This window comes from Echeneis naucrates, chromosome 12 (genome assembly GCF_900963305.1).
Source record: "Echeneis naucrates chromosome 12, fEcheNa1.1, whole genome shotgun sequence".
NCBI lineage: Eukaryota > Metazoa > Chordata > Actinopteri > Carangiformes > Echeneidae > Echeneis > Echeneis naucrates.
In genome coordinates this window covers 2,969,311-2,988,548 of record NC_042522.1, presented here as the reverse complement: position 1 = coordinate 2,988,548, position 19,238 = coordinate 2,969,311, and the positions used below count along the sequence as shown (strand labels likewise).

The 19,238-nt window shown below is 41.6% G+C and overlaps 1 protein-coding gene across 1 annotated transcript; it reads left to right on the top strand.

Moving 5' to 3' along the window:
• The first annotated feature begins 409 nt into the window (after positions 1-409).
• Positions 410-18,464, top strand: cfap44 (cilia and flagella associated protein 44). Its single transcript, XM_029516399.1, has 34 exons — positions 410-434; positions 509-659; positions 1,270-1,432; positions 2,608-2,710; positions 2,798-3,014; positions 3,248-3,362; positions 3,751-3,915; positions 4,639-4,794; positions 4,901-4,966; positions 5,094-5,193; positions 5,261-5,355; positions 5,431-5,637; positions 5,839-5,949; positions 6,043-6,219; positions 6,426-6,632; positions 7,112-7,254; positions 7,361-7,640; positions 7,877-7,932; positions 8,193-8,355; positions 10,136-10,266; positions 10,646-10,839; positions 10,923-11,067; positions 11,201-11,378; positions 12,412-12,653; positions 12,942-13,188; positions 13,327-13,530; positions 13,622-13,817; positions 13,897-14,007; positions 16,355-16,485; positions 16,579-16,695; positions 17,145-17,346; positions 17,476-17,636; positions 17,722-17,856; positions 18,198-18,464. The coding sequence occupies exons 1-34, from the start codon at positions 410-412 to the stop codon at positions 18,462-18,464; spliced, it is 5,361 nt and encodes a 1,786-aa protein (XP_029372259.1).
• The last annotated feature ends 774 nt before the right edge of the window (positions 18,465-19,238 follow it).

Genomic DNA, 19,238 nt, shown 5'->3' with positions numbered 1-19,238 from the left:
ATCACACACGGTTTCCATTGCATCAGTATTTGTAGGAGTTCGGTATCCCAAACAATACAAAACTTTGGAAATTTGCTAATTATTAAATGTATTTATTTATTCGTTTGAACTAGTGGCCACGACCTTGTCATTGAAAACAGATGTCCTTGTTGCCTAGCAACGTTTCCAAACAAAAGTCGTGCTCAGTCGGTTAATCTGCTGCAGAGATAAATGGAGAAGATACTGGACATTAAGAAACAGACGTGAGTGTTAACTTCACACGGAATAACTGAAAATGTAGCTGTTAACGGCATATTTTGTTTTCTGCCACTTTCACAGCACGTCTGTCTGGTCAGTTGGAAATATGAATGCAAAACTGCTGTCTGTTTTTATAGATAAAAGAGACAGGTGTGTGAAAACGGCAGGAGACATGGCCTGCGTTGGTGAACAAGCAGGTAGGAGTAGAAGGTAGAGCTTTAAAAGTCCGCTGAAGTAAATGATATTAAAAAGAATTTTACTTTTACTGCAGGTGATCCTGAGCAGTCAGTGGCTCAACAGGAGGCTGAGGAAGAAATGCAAAAGCAGCTAGATCCAGACATGTACTACCAGTATGAGGATCTTTGCTCCAGACCATACATCACAGCAGACTCTGAGATCCCAGAAAACTTCCTGCACCTTTCGTATCCTTCGAGAAACCTATTTCTCACCCCAGTTCCTCTCACCATATGCAGAAAATACACACAAAGAAAAAGAGCAAAGAGAGTTCACACAGTTAAAAATCTTATCTTATTTGAAGGGTTATTTACCTTTTAGACAAATCAGGACATGAGTTGATTTTAAAGTGTCTTATTTCCAAGATTTCTCATTAAATCATCAATTTCAGTCCTGTCCCAGTTTGTATATTATTTAGCAGGTTTATTATGAGATGGGATATCATTTAATTATGCTTTATTGTTCATAGTTTAGTTCATGTAATCTAAATTGATGTAATTAATATGTACTAAAGATTTTTTATTTTTTTTGCATAGCTATTATTCTGTATTCTACACATTCAGATGTGCCAGTTGAAGTCAGAGAACTTTGAGTAGGAAACGCCACACATATCATTGGAGTTCGAGATCAGAAACTTCCTTCTGAATGACCAAGGCAAATGTGAAATCAATTGGCCAATACCCATCACAGAAGTAAACATCACCAAAGAGCTAAAAAAAATGAAAGCATAGAGTTTCATCTTTACTGACTATACTGCAATAAGAGAAGCACATCTTGATCCTTAAGTGATTGACTCAGTCACTCTTTTGGCTATGACAGTGGCCGAAGGGCAAATTTACAGCTGCTGGATGACAAAACGTTGATGTTCATAGCAGGGAACCTGCTTGTCCTTCTGGATGTTTCCACTAAGGAGCAGAGATACCTTCGCTCCTGCAGTGGAGGTGGAATCGGCTCCATCACGGTGGGTAACCTGACAAACCCTACACCATGTATAAGGCGCTCTAGACTGACAGATATGGAAGAACAGAGATAACTTTCCGTTTACTCAGTTGGCTAAAGCTTTCGCATCATTCTATTTGTTAAACTGTTTGAGGATTGTAACTTCACTTTCAAAATGAAATACCTACATTTAATGGGAAGCATCAGTTAATTCAGCGGCCCCAACCTTTTTTGCACCACCAACTGGTTTAAGGTCAGACAATATTTCCACGGATCGGCCTTAAAGGTGTAGTGGATAAATACAACAAAGTAAAATGATATGGCCGTCATAAAAACTGTGCTGTTTTCTAAATTTCATAAGAAACGTGAATCCACTGTGCACTCGTATGGAACTTTATTAGCAGCGTCCTCAGAACATCCTCTCTGCCGCCTGACCCCTGACCCCGAACCTAAATGCAGCTTCCTCAGGCTCTTCTTTTGTCTCCTCACTGAGACTTTTCCCTTCACAAAGAAACTTTCCAAACACGTTTGTTTTTTACTCATTTTGCTAGCTTGTGGGTTTGATTTTAGCGGTAATGGAGAGAATCCGGTCATGTCCACAGACATAAGGAGTGACCGGTCCAAGATGGTGGCCCAAGCAGACAAAGCGGCATCCATTCTGTATGTCTATGGTCATGTCGTTCAGACTCAGATAATAAATGAAACGGAATTGTAAGTTATTTGTTCTTTCTGTGCAGCCCAGTACATATGACCCACGCAGCAGTACCAGTCCGCGGCCCGGCGGTTAATTAACATTGCATAGTATATTTACCAAATACCAATATCTGATCATATTTTTTTTGTGTCTCACTAGTTGTTTGTTTTCTTTAGCTATTTTAGCCCATTTACAACAGGTCTTATGCTACTCTTTAAATTATATCATGATGATTTCATATGAAAATGCGTCAGTTGAAATGATTTTAAATGTTTTTATCGTAAGATGATGAAGAATTATTTATCCATAGCCACACTGCCTGTCCTTATAGGAAGAAACTTCTTCCTATGAGATAACCAGTATACCACCCTATCAAGAACCATATGATAACAGTTTCTCAAAAATGTCTTACTCATACAGGGACATACATGTCATCGTTAAAAAAAATAGTCTTTTATTCTTTGTGGTTGTGTGTGGGTCATTGTATGTGTGTGTATTTAAAGGTATGTCTTGTCAAAGACTACTTTGTTGCAGCAGAGAAGGGAAACAAGCCCAACATCATAGTATATGAATATCCCTCATTACGACCATACCGCATCCTCAGAGGTAATTGGAACCCATATGAAATTAGTTACATTTCTTTCTTGGTGTTTACTTTTCAGTATCTGATCATTGTTTTTTCTTTAACTTTAGGTGGCACAGAGCATGCATACAGCTTTGTTGATTTTAACCGGGAAGGGAGCCTGCTAGCCAGCATGGGCAGTGCACCTGATTACATGCTGACCCTTTGGAACTGGAGGCAGGAGGAGGTGATGCTAAGGTGTAAGGCCATTTCTCAGGAGGTGTACCGAGTCAGCTTCTCCCCATACAACTCAGGACTGCTCACATCATCCGGATCCAGGCACATCAAGTAAACAATCTACTGAATCATCTGAAAATTTGCCATAATAAACACTGTTATAATTTACATTCGTTTGCTAACTCAGTCACTTTTAACAGTGGATAGCAGACCAAATACAATTAAACCAAGTGTTAAATAAATGAACTTTGACATCAGCTGTTCAATTGTTCCCATTAATTGATGACCAATGTGTTTTTTGTTAGTTCATATAAATTGAAAATACCTTCTCTCTTTTTTATCAGGTTCTGGAAAATGGCTAGCACATTCACAGGTCTTAAATTGCAAGGGCTTATGGGACATTTTGGGAAAACTGCAGCAACTGATATTGAAGGCTACGTTGAGCTTCCCGATGGAAAGGTCTGTGCTTCTCAAAAGTCACTCAGGCCTGACTATGACTAAGACTTAAAATACTGTTATGCTTGGTGCTAAGTGTGAAGTAGCACTAAACACCAAGTTCAGCTGAGGCTGATTGGATTGGAGTGTCAGGTGTGGTAAATAAGTAATAAATATCCCAGTAGATGAAGTTCCACAATCCCATCTATTTGTACACAATGATACAGAGATTGATCCATGGGAATCTCTCTCTAAAAGAATATGGCTAGTGGTCATAGACACATCAATTTGGTATTATAACAACCCCTAGGACAGGTGCTGGGGGGACTTAAAGTGGTGTCTGATTTTCTTTGCTGCTCTTGACTTGAAAATTATTTTGGTTTGAGAAAACCTCTTTGTGTTGTCCTGGCAGGTGGTGTCTGGCACAGACTGGGGAAACTTGCTACTGTGGGACGGAAATGCCATAAAGGCGGAGATTTGCCGTAAGGAGGGACGTAACTGTCACACTGGCACAGTTCAACCATTTGCCCTTGAGGATGGACAGCTGATGACGATTGGCTCTGATGGTGTGGTCCGGGTTAGATTTTTTGATTGTTTCCATATTATGTTTATTATTTTTAAACATTTCAAGCATCAAGTTCATCCCTAATATTGTCACATTTTACCATTTTCATTTACCAACAGACAGCTACTCAGACAAAGCAGTGGCATTTGATATTGCCTGCAGTAAATCAAATCAAATCAAATCAGATTTATTTGTATAGCGCCAAATCATAACAAAGTTACATCAAGGCACTTTACATATAGAGCAGGTCTAGACCAAACTCTTTATAAATTTATTTAAAGAGACCAGGGGGGGCTGTGTAACTGGTCTGCAGTTACACAGCCCCAAACACAACAAACTGTGGTGCTCACTGTGTTCTGACACCTTTCTATCAAAACCAACATGAGCTTCATCAGCTGTCTGAACTACAAAGCTTTTCTGTTGGATCAGACCACATGGGCCAGTCTTCATCCCCTATAAGCGTCAATGAGCATTGAGCACTCATGGTCCTGGCACCGGCCCACCATTTTTTCTTCCTTGGACCATTTTGGTTCCAGATCTTGTAGATTGTAGACTGGAAACATCACACAAGTGCAGTTTTGCTATTTTCTTACTTCTAACACATCCGTTTTAGGATATAAAATTCACTTCTTGTTGCCTGATAAAGCCCTTGATATAGTACCTTGACCAAATGAATAGGGATAGTGATGAATTTATCCCTATTGTGATTTTGTAACAGTCCTTCTGCCCTTGCAGGGCTGGGACTTTGAGAGCATTGACGCTGCTGATAGTAACGGTGACTGCAGCAGGTTTGAGATGGAGCCCATGAATGAGATGGTAGTTGGACACAATGTCTGCCTCTCCTCTGTAGTGAAGAGCTCAGTGCCTGAGTCCTTCATCTGGTTTGCTCAGGTTAGAGGACAAACAGTCAACAGTTAAAGTTCATTACAAGCAGTTGTAAAACACTATCTAGTTTCACCTTAATCCCAATCTCTCTGATTTGTGGTCGTAATTGTAGGATTCCAGCGGAACCATCTGGAAACTGGATCTGTCCTTCACCAACACGGAAAGTCGCTGTTATTTGGCTCAGTGCAATATTTATTTGAGGAGCTTTCCAGTATTTTAAACAACATGTAAAGCAAAACAAATGGACTCATATAAATGGTTGTAAATATACAGTATGATGACAGTTGATGTATGTGTGCGTGCAGACTCCTGATCCAGAGTGTCTGTTTAACTTCCATGCTGGAGCGATACAGGGCCTGGATGTGTCAAAGAAATCCCACCTGATGGCCACGACTGCTCTGGACCGTAAGTCATACACATTTCCAAATCTGCACACACACACACAGACACTCACTCTGTCTCTACGCTCCAGGTTCAGTCAGAATCTTTGATTTCTTGGCAAAAACCGAACTCACCAGCAGCCGCTTCAACCAGGGTGGAACTGCTCTCACTTGGGCCCCACCTCTGGTAAGTATATTGGTATGAAAACATGAATCTGTAATGTGTACTGGGGGGGAACTGATCGCTGGCTTTTCTCTTCAGGTGAACCATAGTGGTTTACTGGTGACAGGTTTTGAAGATGGTGTGGTCCGTTTACTGGAGCTGTTTGACCCTCAAAGGCTGCATGTGGTCACTGGGCACCACTGCAAAGAAGGTGTGGATCTGCGCTTCAAGCAGGCCTTCAAACCCCATAATGCCCCTGTAACCGCTGTGGCATATGAGCGTAATGGAGACATCTTAGCTACAGGGGTAAGAGTTTTTCCATCACCATAAGAGTCAATATGAGACAACTATCATCTTCAGAGGACCCAGCAGTTTGTTTTCCATCCCGTTATATTTTGCATATTGATGTGGTGAATGAGCTCATTTATCATCACTGACTTCATTTGATTATTTATTTAATCTCGCATTTCTGTTTTTTTTTTTTTTTAACAAAACATTGCTGCTCAGAGCTCAGACTGCACTGTGTTCTTCTTTGCTGTTGGGGAAAAATACAGCCCTATTGGCTTTGTCCGTGTCCCTGGGCCAGTGCAGGGGCTGGAGTGGTCCCCTCATTTCCACGTAAGCCTGGGAAACACGCTTGTCTCACTTTCATCTAAATAGCTTTAGTACCATGTTTATGATTCAACCAAGTTCTCCTATATTCTCACCCAGAATGAAAACAGGCTGCTAATCCTGTGTCAGAGTGGTCATGTGGTTGAGGTGCAGTGTCCTGACTCAGAGGCAAAAGAACCAGCCAAACCAACCAAAACCTTCCACCTGCTTGGACTGCCCAGCAGATCCTTCAGGTTCAGGAGCATCAAATCTCGAATTAAGGTCTTTGCATTATCGGTATTAAATGTTGTTTGCTGGCCTCTAATTGGACATGCAACTATAATACATCCTACTGTGGGTTTTTTTGTAACCTATATCATCTATTGTCATCTGTTTCCCCATATCATTCATATATTTTTCTCTGTCATTTCCTTGTCTTCAGGCTCATTTAAGATGCCTGTAGCATGATTTACTGTCTTTTAATTTATATGGTTATAATGCAGAGAGAAATGGAAATTGCAAGACGCCAAGCTGCAAGAGAGAAAAAGAAGAAAGAGAAAAACGAAGAGGTGAAAGAGTCCACAGAGCCAGAAGACAAAGAGGAGGTAGAGATGAAAGAGGAAGAGTTACCACCAATCTACATTCCTGACCATCCAAGTCCTCTCTGCTGTGGCTTCTACTCACAGCCTGGCCACTTCTGGCTGTCCATGGTACACACACAGCCAAACTTACACACAATCATGTCAGTCAAGAGGCAACAACTTGGACGATGTAAGCAATCTATTGAATCAGTAAAGACATCAAACTTAAGTCAGTTGTACTGTATGTATGTGGTCAAATACCAAATTTCAACCTGTACACGCTATAAATCTATAAAAAACTTCCCACAAAACGTAGTTTATTGAAATAAAAATAAAAACCGAGGACAGAATGATGCACAAACACAACAGTTATACATCAGGAACATAAAATTATAGATAGACAGGGTTAGGGTTAGTGATGTATGAAAAATGTGTAGGCAGTATGGCATGAATATCATGGCTAGATGAATAAATACATCATATCAGTTAGATTCACAACGGAGAGTGACAACCTGACTCTTGGTACATGGTAAAATTTCACAGACATAATGCTCCAAGGAGAACAGAGCTTTTCCTAAAGTCATGTCTTTTTTTTATGTCTTCTGTAGGGAGGCTTTGACTCTGGCTTCTTGTATCACTGTAAATTCTCTGAAAAGCAGGATGAGGATCCGGCCCAACGGCAGGATGAGCCATTCAACTTCCTGCCTGTCAAGGACACAGATGATGACCCTGTTCTCTCCATAACCTTCAGGTAGCTGGGATGAGAGGCAAACAAATCACTAACTGCACAGCCTCCTTCATGTCTTAATGTTTCCTGTATGCCCTACTTGGTGCTTTTTGGTCTCTGTGTTTCATAGCTCTAACAGGCAGCTGATGCTCTGTGGCATGCACTCAGGGTCCATAAGGGTGTACCTGCTTCAGCCTGAGGACCACAACCTCACCTCCATGAATGCCTACTGGGCTCTCAATGTTCATGACAACCAGTATGGACACCTGCGGCATGTTTGCTGTAGCCACGACGACCACTTTGTACTGACAGCGGGAGATGATGGGAATATCTTCTCGTTCAGCCTGCTTCCCCCAGAGGAGCTTCAAAAGACTCTTAAGAGAAAGAAGGCCAAAGTTCCTTCACCCAGGGTTGGTCCACATGGGTTTTATTAACATTTCTTTTGTCACATTTTTTTGTTTAATCAAACGGGTTCTGCTCACTTTCTCCGATTAGATAAGTGCTTGTAAACTGTTGACAGCAGTATAAATGAGGTTTAAACTATCGCATGTTTTAGATTGAGGGCCCTTCAGGCAAATGAGCAGAGCTACAACATAGTTTTTCAGACTACATGGTTGGAGCTGAATATCAGTTAAAATGTTAACAGGTGGGTCTTGAAAATGAAGCATTGGCTCAGGACATTGAGGACCCAGGAGCTTACAGGTGAGTGTAAATAAACTGGTTAGTGACCCTCTGCTCTTCTTTTTCTCTTCTTGTTTTCTTGTATTACTCTGTGCATCCATCATGTTTATGTATTTATTTGTTTTATCTCTTCCCATGTTTCTATATCTTTTAAAAAAAGTACTACATGACTATTGCCTGTGTTTTATTTTTTATCTTTGACATATTCAAAAAGCTTTTTGTGTATGTTGTCTGCAGTCAATCTAAGTTTCCTATGATTCTGATTTTGTAACTTCTAACAGCATGGAGACTGCTAAACAGAAGCTGGAGATGGACCGCCTGCACCGCAAGGCCGAACTGAAGATTGCAGAGAAGCAGAAGAAGCTGGCTGAACTCCAGAAGAAGTTTAAAGAGGTGCTGGACTTAAACCAGAGTCTGCCGAAGCATGTTCGTTTGAAGCCTGAGGTAAAGGCACTTAGACCTGTGCATTATGGACTGGTCTGACACAATTAATTGAATTTTAATCACAATCACGATATTGGAGTGACAGAGCAATAGAGAAAATGCTCTCTCTGGCGCTCCGTGAACCACTGACTGATCACATGCCCCAATGAGCAAATCAGAGTTGTTCCCTGCACCACCGTGAATGTGTACTACTAGTTGACAGTCACTGAGGGCAGTGACTGAGTCAGATAATTAATCGTGATCTCAATATTGATGAAAATAAACATGAATTTATCATTTTGGCTATAACTGTGCAGCCCTAGGTCTGACAGTCTCTCAGCTAGACAGTTGAATCAGAAATGACCATACCAAGAGGTTATATTGCATGTGAGGACATTCTCAGCCTGTGATTACATTTTGGATTGCGTGGGTTTGCTGTTATTGAAGTTCCTTAACTTGCTGAGGAGAGTGAGACAAGAAAGCTCCTGCTTTCTTATAGATGCAGTCTGGGTGGCAAGAAAAGTGAGTTTATTGTTGATAACTGTTCTGAAGTACCCTTCGATGAGGGACCTGTTCCACTTCCTGGCCCTTTGTGCTGATGAATATGTAAGTGTAAGGCAACCATGGCCATGTTATCAGCATACAGTGTTTAATGAGAGAGAGGTCATTGCTGTTGCGCTGCACTTCATTTGTGTATGTAGCTAACAACAAAAGGGGAAGCACACACCCCTGGGGAACACCCATGTTCAGAACAAGACGTCATAAAGGATGTTATCAATACAGACGTACTGCAGGACGCCGACTTACTGAGACTTACAGAGCTGACATTGTATCGGTTATAGCTCCTTCTGTGGAACAGTAATCTTAGTCATTCAAAAAAGGTCTTCATACATGAATATTTGGGATGATTCTCTTCATTCAATACATTAATGATATTTGTAAAGTATCAAAAATTCTAAAATTTGTGCTTTTTGCTGATGATACCAATATTATCTGTTCTGGTGAGGGTTTGCAGCAGCTTTTACAAGAGCTCACACATGAAATGAACAAATTGAAAAATTGGTTTGGTTTAAACAAAATGTCACTGAATTTGGACAAAACAAAATTGATGTTATTTGGAAAAATGTAAAATTGACATCCTGGTTCATATAATAATAATAATAGATAATGTTATTATTGGAAGAGTGGACCATAATACATTTTTAGGTGTGGTAAGTGATGAAAAAATCTGCTGCAAATCTCAAATTAGCTATGCATGTTCCGAGATGGCAAAGAGTTTGGGTGTTATGAGGAGAACTAGGTACTTAATCAACAATCTTTACTGATATTATTCTCTTGTATTACCATATTTGAATTACTGTGTGGAGGACTGGGGTAATACTGCTCCCAACCAGCCTGCTGCCTCTGTACATACTACAAAAAAGAGCCATAAGAACACTTTATAATGTCAGGGACAATGATCACAATAATCCACTGTTTTTGAAGTCATCTACATTGAAATTATTTTCAGGGGTGACCAAATGTGTGTTTTCATTGTAATGATGCTGTCTTGGGGTTGGAAATATATAAGCTTTGCTTCTTTCATCCCCTTTTCCTCTGTTTGTTGTTGTTTGTGTGTGGTTGTTACATGGTTTGTTATCAGTGGTGTCCTGTGGATTTGTTTGTTATGTTGTATGTGTGGTATCATTTTGCTTGTTTTGAAATGATTGAATAAACTAAACTAAAATTGTTTGAGTTTGGGTAAAGACTAGGGATGATGCAATGTCCTTTGGTATGTGTGGTGTTTGTTTCTGTGTGTAAGGAGCTGCAGCTGGACCCGTGTTTCAGAGAACAGGCAGAAAGGGATAAGTCCCAGCAGGTGATGGAGGTCAGAAAGCAGCAGGCCTGGGAACAGGAGCATGCCCACACCGCACTCAGCAAGCTACAGGACTGGTACTCACTGGACACACACACAATTATTTTCCTATTTTGTAACTTATACCTCAATAACCTTGACCCAGTTGCACCGCACATGCTGCAGCTCAATGATGAATGTGAATATAAAGAATATTTAGGTTCATACAAATGCTTTGTGTAGTTGAGGCCTTGGTTTGATTTTTAGCCAGGACAGACTCATTCCCCCTCTCTCTTTGTCTCTTTAGTGTCAGAAATCATTCCATGTAGCAACCCAAGAAATTATTGGATGATTGAATTGATTTTGATTTAATTTGGATTTAATTTGAATTTAATTTGGATTTTGCCCTTTATATACAAAGTTATACATGCAGACCAGCAGCTTCCAAACAGAATGAAATCCTGTGTTTGTTTGCAGGTTCAGGGACTCTCTGGAGACAAATGTGGTAACTGTGGTCGCCATCCGCTCCAACCACAGAGTCTCTACCTATCATTTACCAGCACTCGTTGAGCCTTCAACTCAGGAACAAGGCAAACCTAGCCAGCTGGAAAAGAACAGAGAAGATGCACCAGAACACAGGAAATCCAGAGCTGAGCCTGTGAAATACAGCAGTAAACTAGAGGGTCAGAAATTGCTTGCATTCTTGTTTTATGTCAGTGACATGCATCACTTATAGCCTGTGTACATCCTATAGAGGAGGAGGTGGTTCGCCCCAAGGTGGCTACTCAATCAGTGATTAAACTGGGGGATCGGCAGATTGAGAGGCTCCAAAAAGCTGCAGAGAAAGCTGAGCAAGCTCGAGCCAAAATAAAGAGGAGGAAACAGGAATGGGATCAACTGTGAGTGTCATGACCACCAACGATACCTCCTACCCTTTGGGATGATATTTATGGGGCATTAACTGTTTTGTTGAGTTATCATTGTGTTTATTCTTTTTTGGGACAAAATTCCGGTGCCTTGTTTGTGCCCCAGCTACCAAGAGAAGCCAGACGAGAACAGCGAGGATCCACAAGATGTGCATGCCATCCATGAAGCCAAGGAGAACATTGGAGACTTAAAGCTGAAGTCAGCCAAAGATTTCAGGGTGCCTGGACACCTGAGGATGAACGCTGTCCAAAAGAGAGCAGAGCTGATGGGCCTGGAGGAAGATGTACACACAAACACACATGCAAGACCAAAACATCTTGGCATAAGTCTCTTAGTATTTATTTCTTAATTTGAAAAGAGGAACAAAGCCATTTAATGATACGATTAATACACATACCAATCATTTGAGATGTTCCCGTGCAAGGTGGGACACTGGGGTCTTTCTATAATCTTTCTGTGGCTATGTGGGAAAATATTTGGTTCCCTCCCATACTTCAAAAACATGCAGGTTGAATTGATTGGTGACTCTAAAACTGCCTGTAGGTCTGGGTGAGAAGGAGTCGGCAACAGATAAGATCTCTTTCATCTGGGGAAGACGCTCAGATAAAATGTCTTCCCCTTTACAAGGTCACCACCTGCATATTTCCACTGGCCTTTAGAGTTCTTGTAAGGCAAGATTCATAATCACTAGAGTCACGTAACACTATTATATTACTTTTATACTGACGTTACTACTTTTATATACTACTACTATTATACACTAATATACTATTATACTACTACAAATATTTTTCCATCAAAGATGTAAATGGTTGTTTGCATTGATATATCAGCTGTCTGCCTTGCACTAGACTAGTGAATTTAAAGCTCAATGAAGAATGCTAATACTGGATGTCTTCGTGTCTGGATGCAGACATGAAGTTGTCAGTTTAAAAATTGTGTATAAACTGAAACAATTATTCACAAAGCAAACACCATCATCATCATCAGAGTTCACGTTTTAGGTATATTTTGTTAGTCCATCTTTTTCAAAAGTTGATGTGAGGAAGAAAACCAGGACCCCTTTGTTGATTAGTCTGTGAAGTTAGCTCATGTAATGAAAAAAATTGGGTTTTTTTTTAGTTATGATGAATAGATAACTGATTCAGTCTGTTATTAATGTAAAATGTATTCTGCTGCTAACATCTCATGCATGTGGTCTCTCTGAATGCAGCACCTACAATGGGCATTTGTTACTTTTTGAAGTAAATCATGAAAAACCAGATCATCACAAAGTTACCAGTCTAGGAGATTAACTGAATTTCTAATGCCACCAGATCCGTGAGAAGCAGACTGAGATGAATAGACGTATTGTGTCATTGAGGAAGTCCAAGGCTCATCTGATGTCTCAGTTCCATGCTCAGGCTCAGCAGCTCTGCAAGGTCCAACAACGACTGGCGGTTCATCTCCACCAAACTCCACCTCCCATGCCAACAATGCTGCCTGAGGAAACCCCAGAGAAGAAGCTACAGTACAACCGTGCCACCCTGGAGCGATACTGTGTCCTGAGGGACCATAGGTACAGGAACCAGGTTTTAGCACGAGCCCAAAAGTTGACATTAAACAGCGCTCTTGCTTCTTACAAAAACATCTTTTATGGGGCCAGTAGATCTATAACAGCTATTAATAATCACTCAGCTCAACAACAGAAGCATTCTCATACAGGCCTTTGAAACTTAATGTGGTGCATGGGAGCAAATCTATAAAGGGCAGGCCAACCAAATGATTTCCTATAATACTGTTTTTTTCATTATATTAATAGGTTAACATGAAGATTAACAGTAAATCTACCTTTCATTTTTAACAGGTTTAAGAGCATACAGCATGAGGAGCATGAGGGAACTACATTTTTGTTAGAGCAGTTGGAAAAAGAGCTGAAGGAGGAGACTGAGCAGGAGAAATGGCAAGAGGGGACACCCAGCCCCGAGAGAAGAAGCCCAGAAGAACAAGAGACACCAGAGGAGGAGGGAGTGGAGCTGACTGAGCTAGAGGGGGAGCTCAGTAATGAGGAAGAGATCAGACTGCTGTACAAACAGGATTCCCTCTTAAAGCAGGTCTTTGATCGTCATTAAATAATGAATCAAATCAAAGGCCATTCCATTTGATTAAATATGTCTTGCATCAAATATCATCCGGAATCAACTGTGCATCTGTGTAATAGAATCTGTTTTTGTTCGTTTTAAAATCCTCAGATGGAAAATTCAGCAAGTCAGTTTGATGCAGAGCTCTTGCAGCTCCATCTCCAGAAACTCCATCTGGACTGGCAGCTGAAGATGGCTGACCTCCGTCAGCTGACGCTCTACCAGGAGCTGCTGCTGCTCAAGGACTACGAGAGGAAGGAAGACAGCCTGCAGGGGAGGCTTCACACATGCATTAAAGAGGAGGATAGCATCAAGGTGGGAGGGATCGTCTGCACTGCTCTCTGTATCTATTTCATCACGTCCTTTAGCCATTTTTAAAATTAGTTTCTTGTTTCTTTCCTGACAGGCAGCACTAGAGGAATGTAAGGAAAAGCTGGACCTGGAGCAGAGAGAGATCGTCAGGCTACAAGAGAGAGAAAGGACTGTACTCAGAGCCTTCAAGAACACACTGGGCGAAAACAACAAGTTTGAGGAGTTTCTGACCAGAGTCTTCAAGAAGAGCATCAAGCGTGTCAAGAAAAGGGAGCAAGCTGGAGATGAAGGTGTGTGTGTGTGCGTGCACGATGCTGTATAATATCTCTGTCCATTATTTCCGTCATTATCCTTTATGTGTTTTTGCAGAAGAAAAAACAGACAGCGATGAAGACTCTGATGAATATGACAATTGGGATGATTATGACAGTGGCACAGAGGATGGAGGTGCTGTTCTGGATGACAGCATTTGTCCCCCAGGTCAGTAACAGCATGAAGCGCAGTCTATGTCAGAGCAGTTCACTTTGACTCTGTCTCATTCCTGCTGGACTTGCTATTGAACAATTGCAATCAGACTGTTAGAAAACCTGACTAAGCAAAATAATAATAATAATAATTTAACTGTGGTTAAATTACTATACCCTTAACCTCAGTTACTACAGGCAGCGAATGACTCTAATTGTTTAGACAGAATAAATGGTGGCTATTCACTGTTTTGTTGTTGACATATACTGTGTATTTGCTCTCTTACCAATCAATCTGCGCTGTTAGCACTATCCAAAAATTTAACCTAACTTACACATTACAGCAAATCACAGCCTCCTGGCACAGTAAAAAACGTTGTGCTTCTCACCATCAGCAACTCCTATGATTACCTTTAACAAACCTCCTGTGCCCAGCCAGCCTGCACCATGTCCTACCTGGTGTTTGGGCAGAACCTTACAACTAACCAAAATCAAATAGAAGGTGCCTACAATAATAATGACTTTAAAGACAAAATACCTGAATTTGGTGTTGCATAATTCCCCAGCCCTGTCAAGCCGGCAACAGAGCATAGATACTGAAGTGAGCAGATCATCGTATGTAAGGTAGTCAGTCAATCATCCACACTGCTTCATTTTTGTAAGTTTTACATTTCTTCAGATCTGAAAGTGATCCCAAACACACCTGATATATCAGTCTGTAAATATGTCATAATTTATATTTACATTTATTCTACTACTTCTTCATCAATTATTATCATCATCATCATCATGATAATAATTTGAGTCGGTGCAAACATATATTCATCATCTGTTGTTGCTTTGTTGAAGGAGTTAGGAGGAAGGGGACAGAGTGTGAGGAAAATAGTGAAGGAAATGTCGGATGAGGCAGTAAGATCCAGTCAGTGGATTTGGGTTGGAAGAAGTAATAGTAGCTGGGGGCCCAGCAGGGGGAGCTCTTAAAATAGACAGACTCTTGGGAGAAGCAGAGGAAGAAATCCAGGTCAAACCCTCATTTGCTGAATCTGCTAGTGTAGCTTGTATTGCCACCACCTCCTGCACCCTCTATACTTTCATGCCCCCCTACCTGAACCAGGGTCTGTATCCCATCCCTACTTTTATCTCCACCTCTTCTATTTCTCCCCCCTACCCGAACCAGGGTCTGTATCTCCACCCTGCTCACTGGCCTAGTTAGATATTATCTTCAGGGCACATAGGGCAGGGCAGGACGAAAGTTTGTTAGGGAGTTAGTCAATGAGTGTGGGCCTTTTTTTCTTTTTTCTTTTTTTTTTTTGTCGCACAAGTTTATTGTGTTTACTCTAAATTGTCTGGATTTGAATCTTAAATCTAAATCCCAAATACTGAAGACCCAACAGACTCTGTTTAGTACAATTGCTGAACTTTATTTGAGTCTCAATACAATGAAGCTATTCTACAATAGAACCTGAACTTTCTGTTGCTGTTCCTGCCACTCTTCTATGGAACCAACTTCCAGTATCGGTCCGGGGGCGGACTCTTTAGTAATTTTCAAGACCAGGCTTAAAACTTTCCTGTATGACAGAGCTTATAGTTAAAAAGTTAAAGTCCTCTACTCTTTAGCTATGCTGCTGTAGGCCTAGGCTGCTGGGGGAAGGACTGAGCTTCTCTCTCTCTCTCTCTCCGTCTCACTCGCTCTCCCTCTTCCCCCCTTGCATGCGCTGATAAGAACCATCCTTCTTAAAAAACACAGTTTCACCTAGTTCTAAGCATTTATACTGCATTTACTAACCATGTTCTTCCAAAGTCTCTGTCTCTCCCAGTTCCTCTCCTCTCTCTCCCTGTCCTCATCCTGCAGGTGGTGACTCATCTCCATCCCATGTTCCTGCAACACCTGCTGGTCCCATATTTCATGAATTCTGTACTACAGCTCAACTCCATGAACTTCATGCAGCAACATGTTCCTGCCTACACCCCCCCCCCCCATGCCTATCTCACTGTCTCTCTCTCTCCCACTCTCACTCTCTCTCTCTCTCACTCTCTCTCTCTCTCCCACTCTCAACCCAACCGGTCGAGGCAGATGGCCGCCCCCCCCTGAGCCTGGTTCTGCTCGAGGTTTCTGCCTCTTAAAGGAAGTTTTTCCTTGCCACTGTCACCAAGTGCTTGCTCATCGGGGGATCTGTTGGGTCTCTTTAAATAAATTCATAAAGAGTTTGGTCTAGACCTGCTCTATGTGTAAAGTGCCTTGATGTAACTTCGTTATGATTTGGCGCTATACAAATAAATCTGATTTGATTTTGATTTGTTCCAATACTGCACAGAGACACAAAGCCTTTGGCCTTTACATTTAGTGTGTATGTGTGTGTCAGGCTGTGACCCCGAGTTGTTTGAGAACACACTGCGGCTGCGTGAGCGTCGCCTGGACCTGGAGGACCTGCTGTTAGAGCAGCGAAAGATCGCTGAAGTTCTGAGAAAGGAGTATGAGACACTAGTCAAGAAGGTTAAACACCGCTTTTCATTGCTCAGTTCTTAAGTAACACCCTTTTTTGTGTTTGTGTGTTGTACTTTACATCTGTGTGATCTGTCCTCGCAGGTGAAAATGCTGACTGGAAGTAGGAAGACAGCAGATGATGACTTGGAGTTAGTCAACAGAGAGAAGCAACAGAAAATGAATGAGCTGGATGTGGTGGTTCCTCTCAGACTGCACCAGGTGAGCAGCTGCAAACTGTGGAGGCTAAACACAAAGTGAAAGCAAAACTAAATTCAACTCAAGTCAGCAGATTTACATGGTTTACATGGTGGGTAACTATGGATAGTGGTTATCAGTGAAGGACAACCAGGTTAAAGCGCCACATGCATTTCAGTTTTATTGTTGATGTCATCAGAGAAGGTCAAAGCTCTTGCTCTGTATGATCCAGCTTTTCAGCATACACATACACAAATCAGGCACGAGTAGAGCTTTCCTTTCTTTTCAAGCTTCAAATGTGGTCAAAACTAAAACTTAGACTGATGCATTCCACCCTTCAGAAAAGAGCCCTGAATAGTCCTGGAATTATGAAAATGATCATGATAAAGGACTTTTAGTTTATATCAACAATTATTTATTCTATGAAAATGCTATCTAAGTATGGATAAATTCTTCTTCCATTTGTCTCATAGATTGAGTATGCTTTTAACGGCTCAGTGCAGTCAGACATGAGCCAGGCTTTGGTGGTGGACAGGAGGGAGTTGAACAGGCTGCAGGGGCAAATCAAACAGCTGCAGTTGGAGAAGAACCAGCAGAAAGATCTGCACCTTCAAGCCCGTCAGCAGCACATCAGGCTTATCCATGACCGCAAGGACATGAAAGCTATTATCCAGGGTAAGACCGATAGTGTGAAAAGGTGTAACATGAACTTCAGGTGCCACATCAACACAAACGAGTCAGAGAGAAGACTGAAGTCAGTGTTCATAAATTAGTATTTCGTTGTGTGTCTGTGGGGTGTTGTAGTGCTTGAGAAACAGTGCAACGAGCTGATGATGATGAAGTTTGGGAGACTTGTGGACCTGGAGGCTTTGCAGACACTGTCAGGGAACAGAGCCCTGGAGGAGCTTAGGCAGGAGAAGCTCCTTTTAGAAGCTGAATACGCCAAGGAACTCAACCAGTGGGATGTAAGATGACCTGTGTGTGCTCTGACAATCATGACATCTATAACATTCGCCTGTTTTGCTCGAAACCTCTTCAACTTTTACTTAGGCGAAGGTAGAAGAGGCGCGTGATGCTCTGATGGAGGTGACTAAGTGTCATACGGAGCGTGTCCTCAGCAAGACAAACCTCTTCAACCAGAAGAGGGAAATGGAGCTTAAACTCAAGGCCAGGCAGAAGAAAATGGTATTTTTTTTTACCTTCAATTCATCTTAAACTTGTTGTAGTGTGTGATTCTATTTGCTGAAAAACTACACAAACATCTGCAGGATTGCCACCATCTCCACTTTGGTTTATTCTGCTGTCAAAACACGATCACCTTCTCTTTAATGCAGTAATGTCCATACATGTTGCTTTAAATATGTTTATTACACTGAACCTGTGAGTCTTTCTCTGAATTTGTCATCCGTCAGATTTCAAACCAGGATATCATGTCAGCATTTAAGATTGTTTTCTTCTGTTTCTGAATCTGTCTGAGTTTGTCTTTGTGAACTCCGCTCTAATAGCTATTTTTGTGTGTACCAAAGGGAAGACAGTTCCAGGACAACAGGAGATGTGTGGACCAGGAGGACATTCGAAGATTAAAAATCCTGGTGAAAACACAGTCGCAGAAGGCTGTGGCTCTCAGGAGAGAGATTAGCCTCCTTTCCTGTAAAGGAGGCCACATCTTGCCCCCCATCCAGGCCACGTTGCCCCCAACTGCCTCCATGCCCACCACCACAGCCCACAACCATATTGGCCAAAAAAAAACAGAACGCTCATCAAAAGTGCAAAACTGTCAGGGAGCTATTTAACAGAAGAACCACTGTTGTGTTGTTGGAGGTTGTATTAATAACAATAACTATAAATTACTTTGAAACATGCACGTTTTTCTTTCATACTTTGGGAGTTTCATCTATTTGTGGTGAAAGCTCCTAGTCTTTTGGTGTGGGAAACCTTGTGATACTTAGTGATCCAGTCAGCCAGCATCTCTGTAGACCATACCATATGCACGTTGCACATCATCTCAGTCGGTCTCGTGTTGGTTTTGACAGAGCTGGCATCTTCTTTTCTTGTTTCACTTTCTCAAAGGAACTGAGCACCAGAACCTTTAGGATTTCCTCCTGAACAAGCAGCATCTCAGTTTTTCACACTGAAATGGAGTCCTCCAGCTCCTGCTCCAGAATCTGGCTTCAGCCCAAAACTAAATGAGTCTTGAGCTGGCTCCAGAAACAGGATCGACGTGAACATGGCCATCACCCACAAAGGTGTTTTGCCCGTGGTCATGAAACATTTCTGTAGATTGTCTGCAGTTCAGAGGAACTTGAATGTTGGCAGCTGGAGTTGTGGTCTCAGACACAACAGCTACTCTGACTGTTCTGTGTACTGCAGTGGTCCACTTTCTTTATACTGTTATACCTGGAGTCATCAAACATAATCCCACATAATCACAGATAATATCCGCAAGAAAACACTGAGGCTGAATTCAATATGTCTTTGGGAAATATTGACACACATGCTTTGGCATTAAATGCCCCACATGGGAAATGTACAAGTGCTGAGCAGCTGATAGAGCTTCTTTTTTTTGG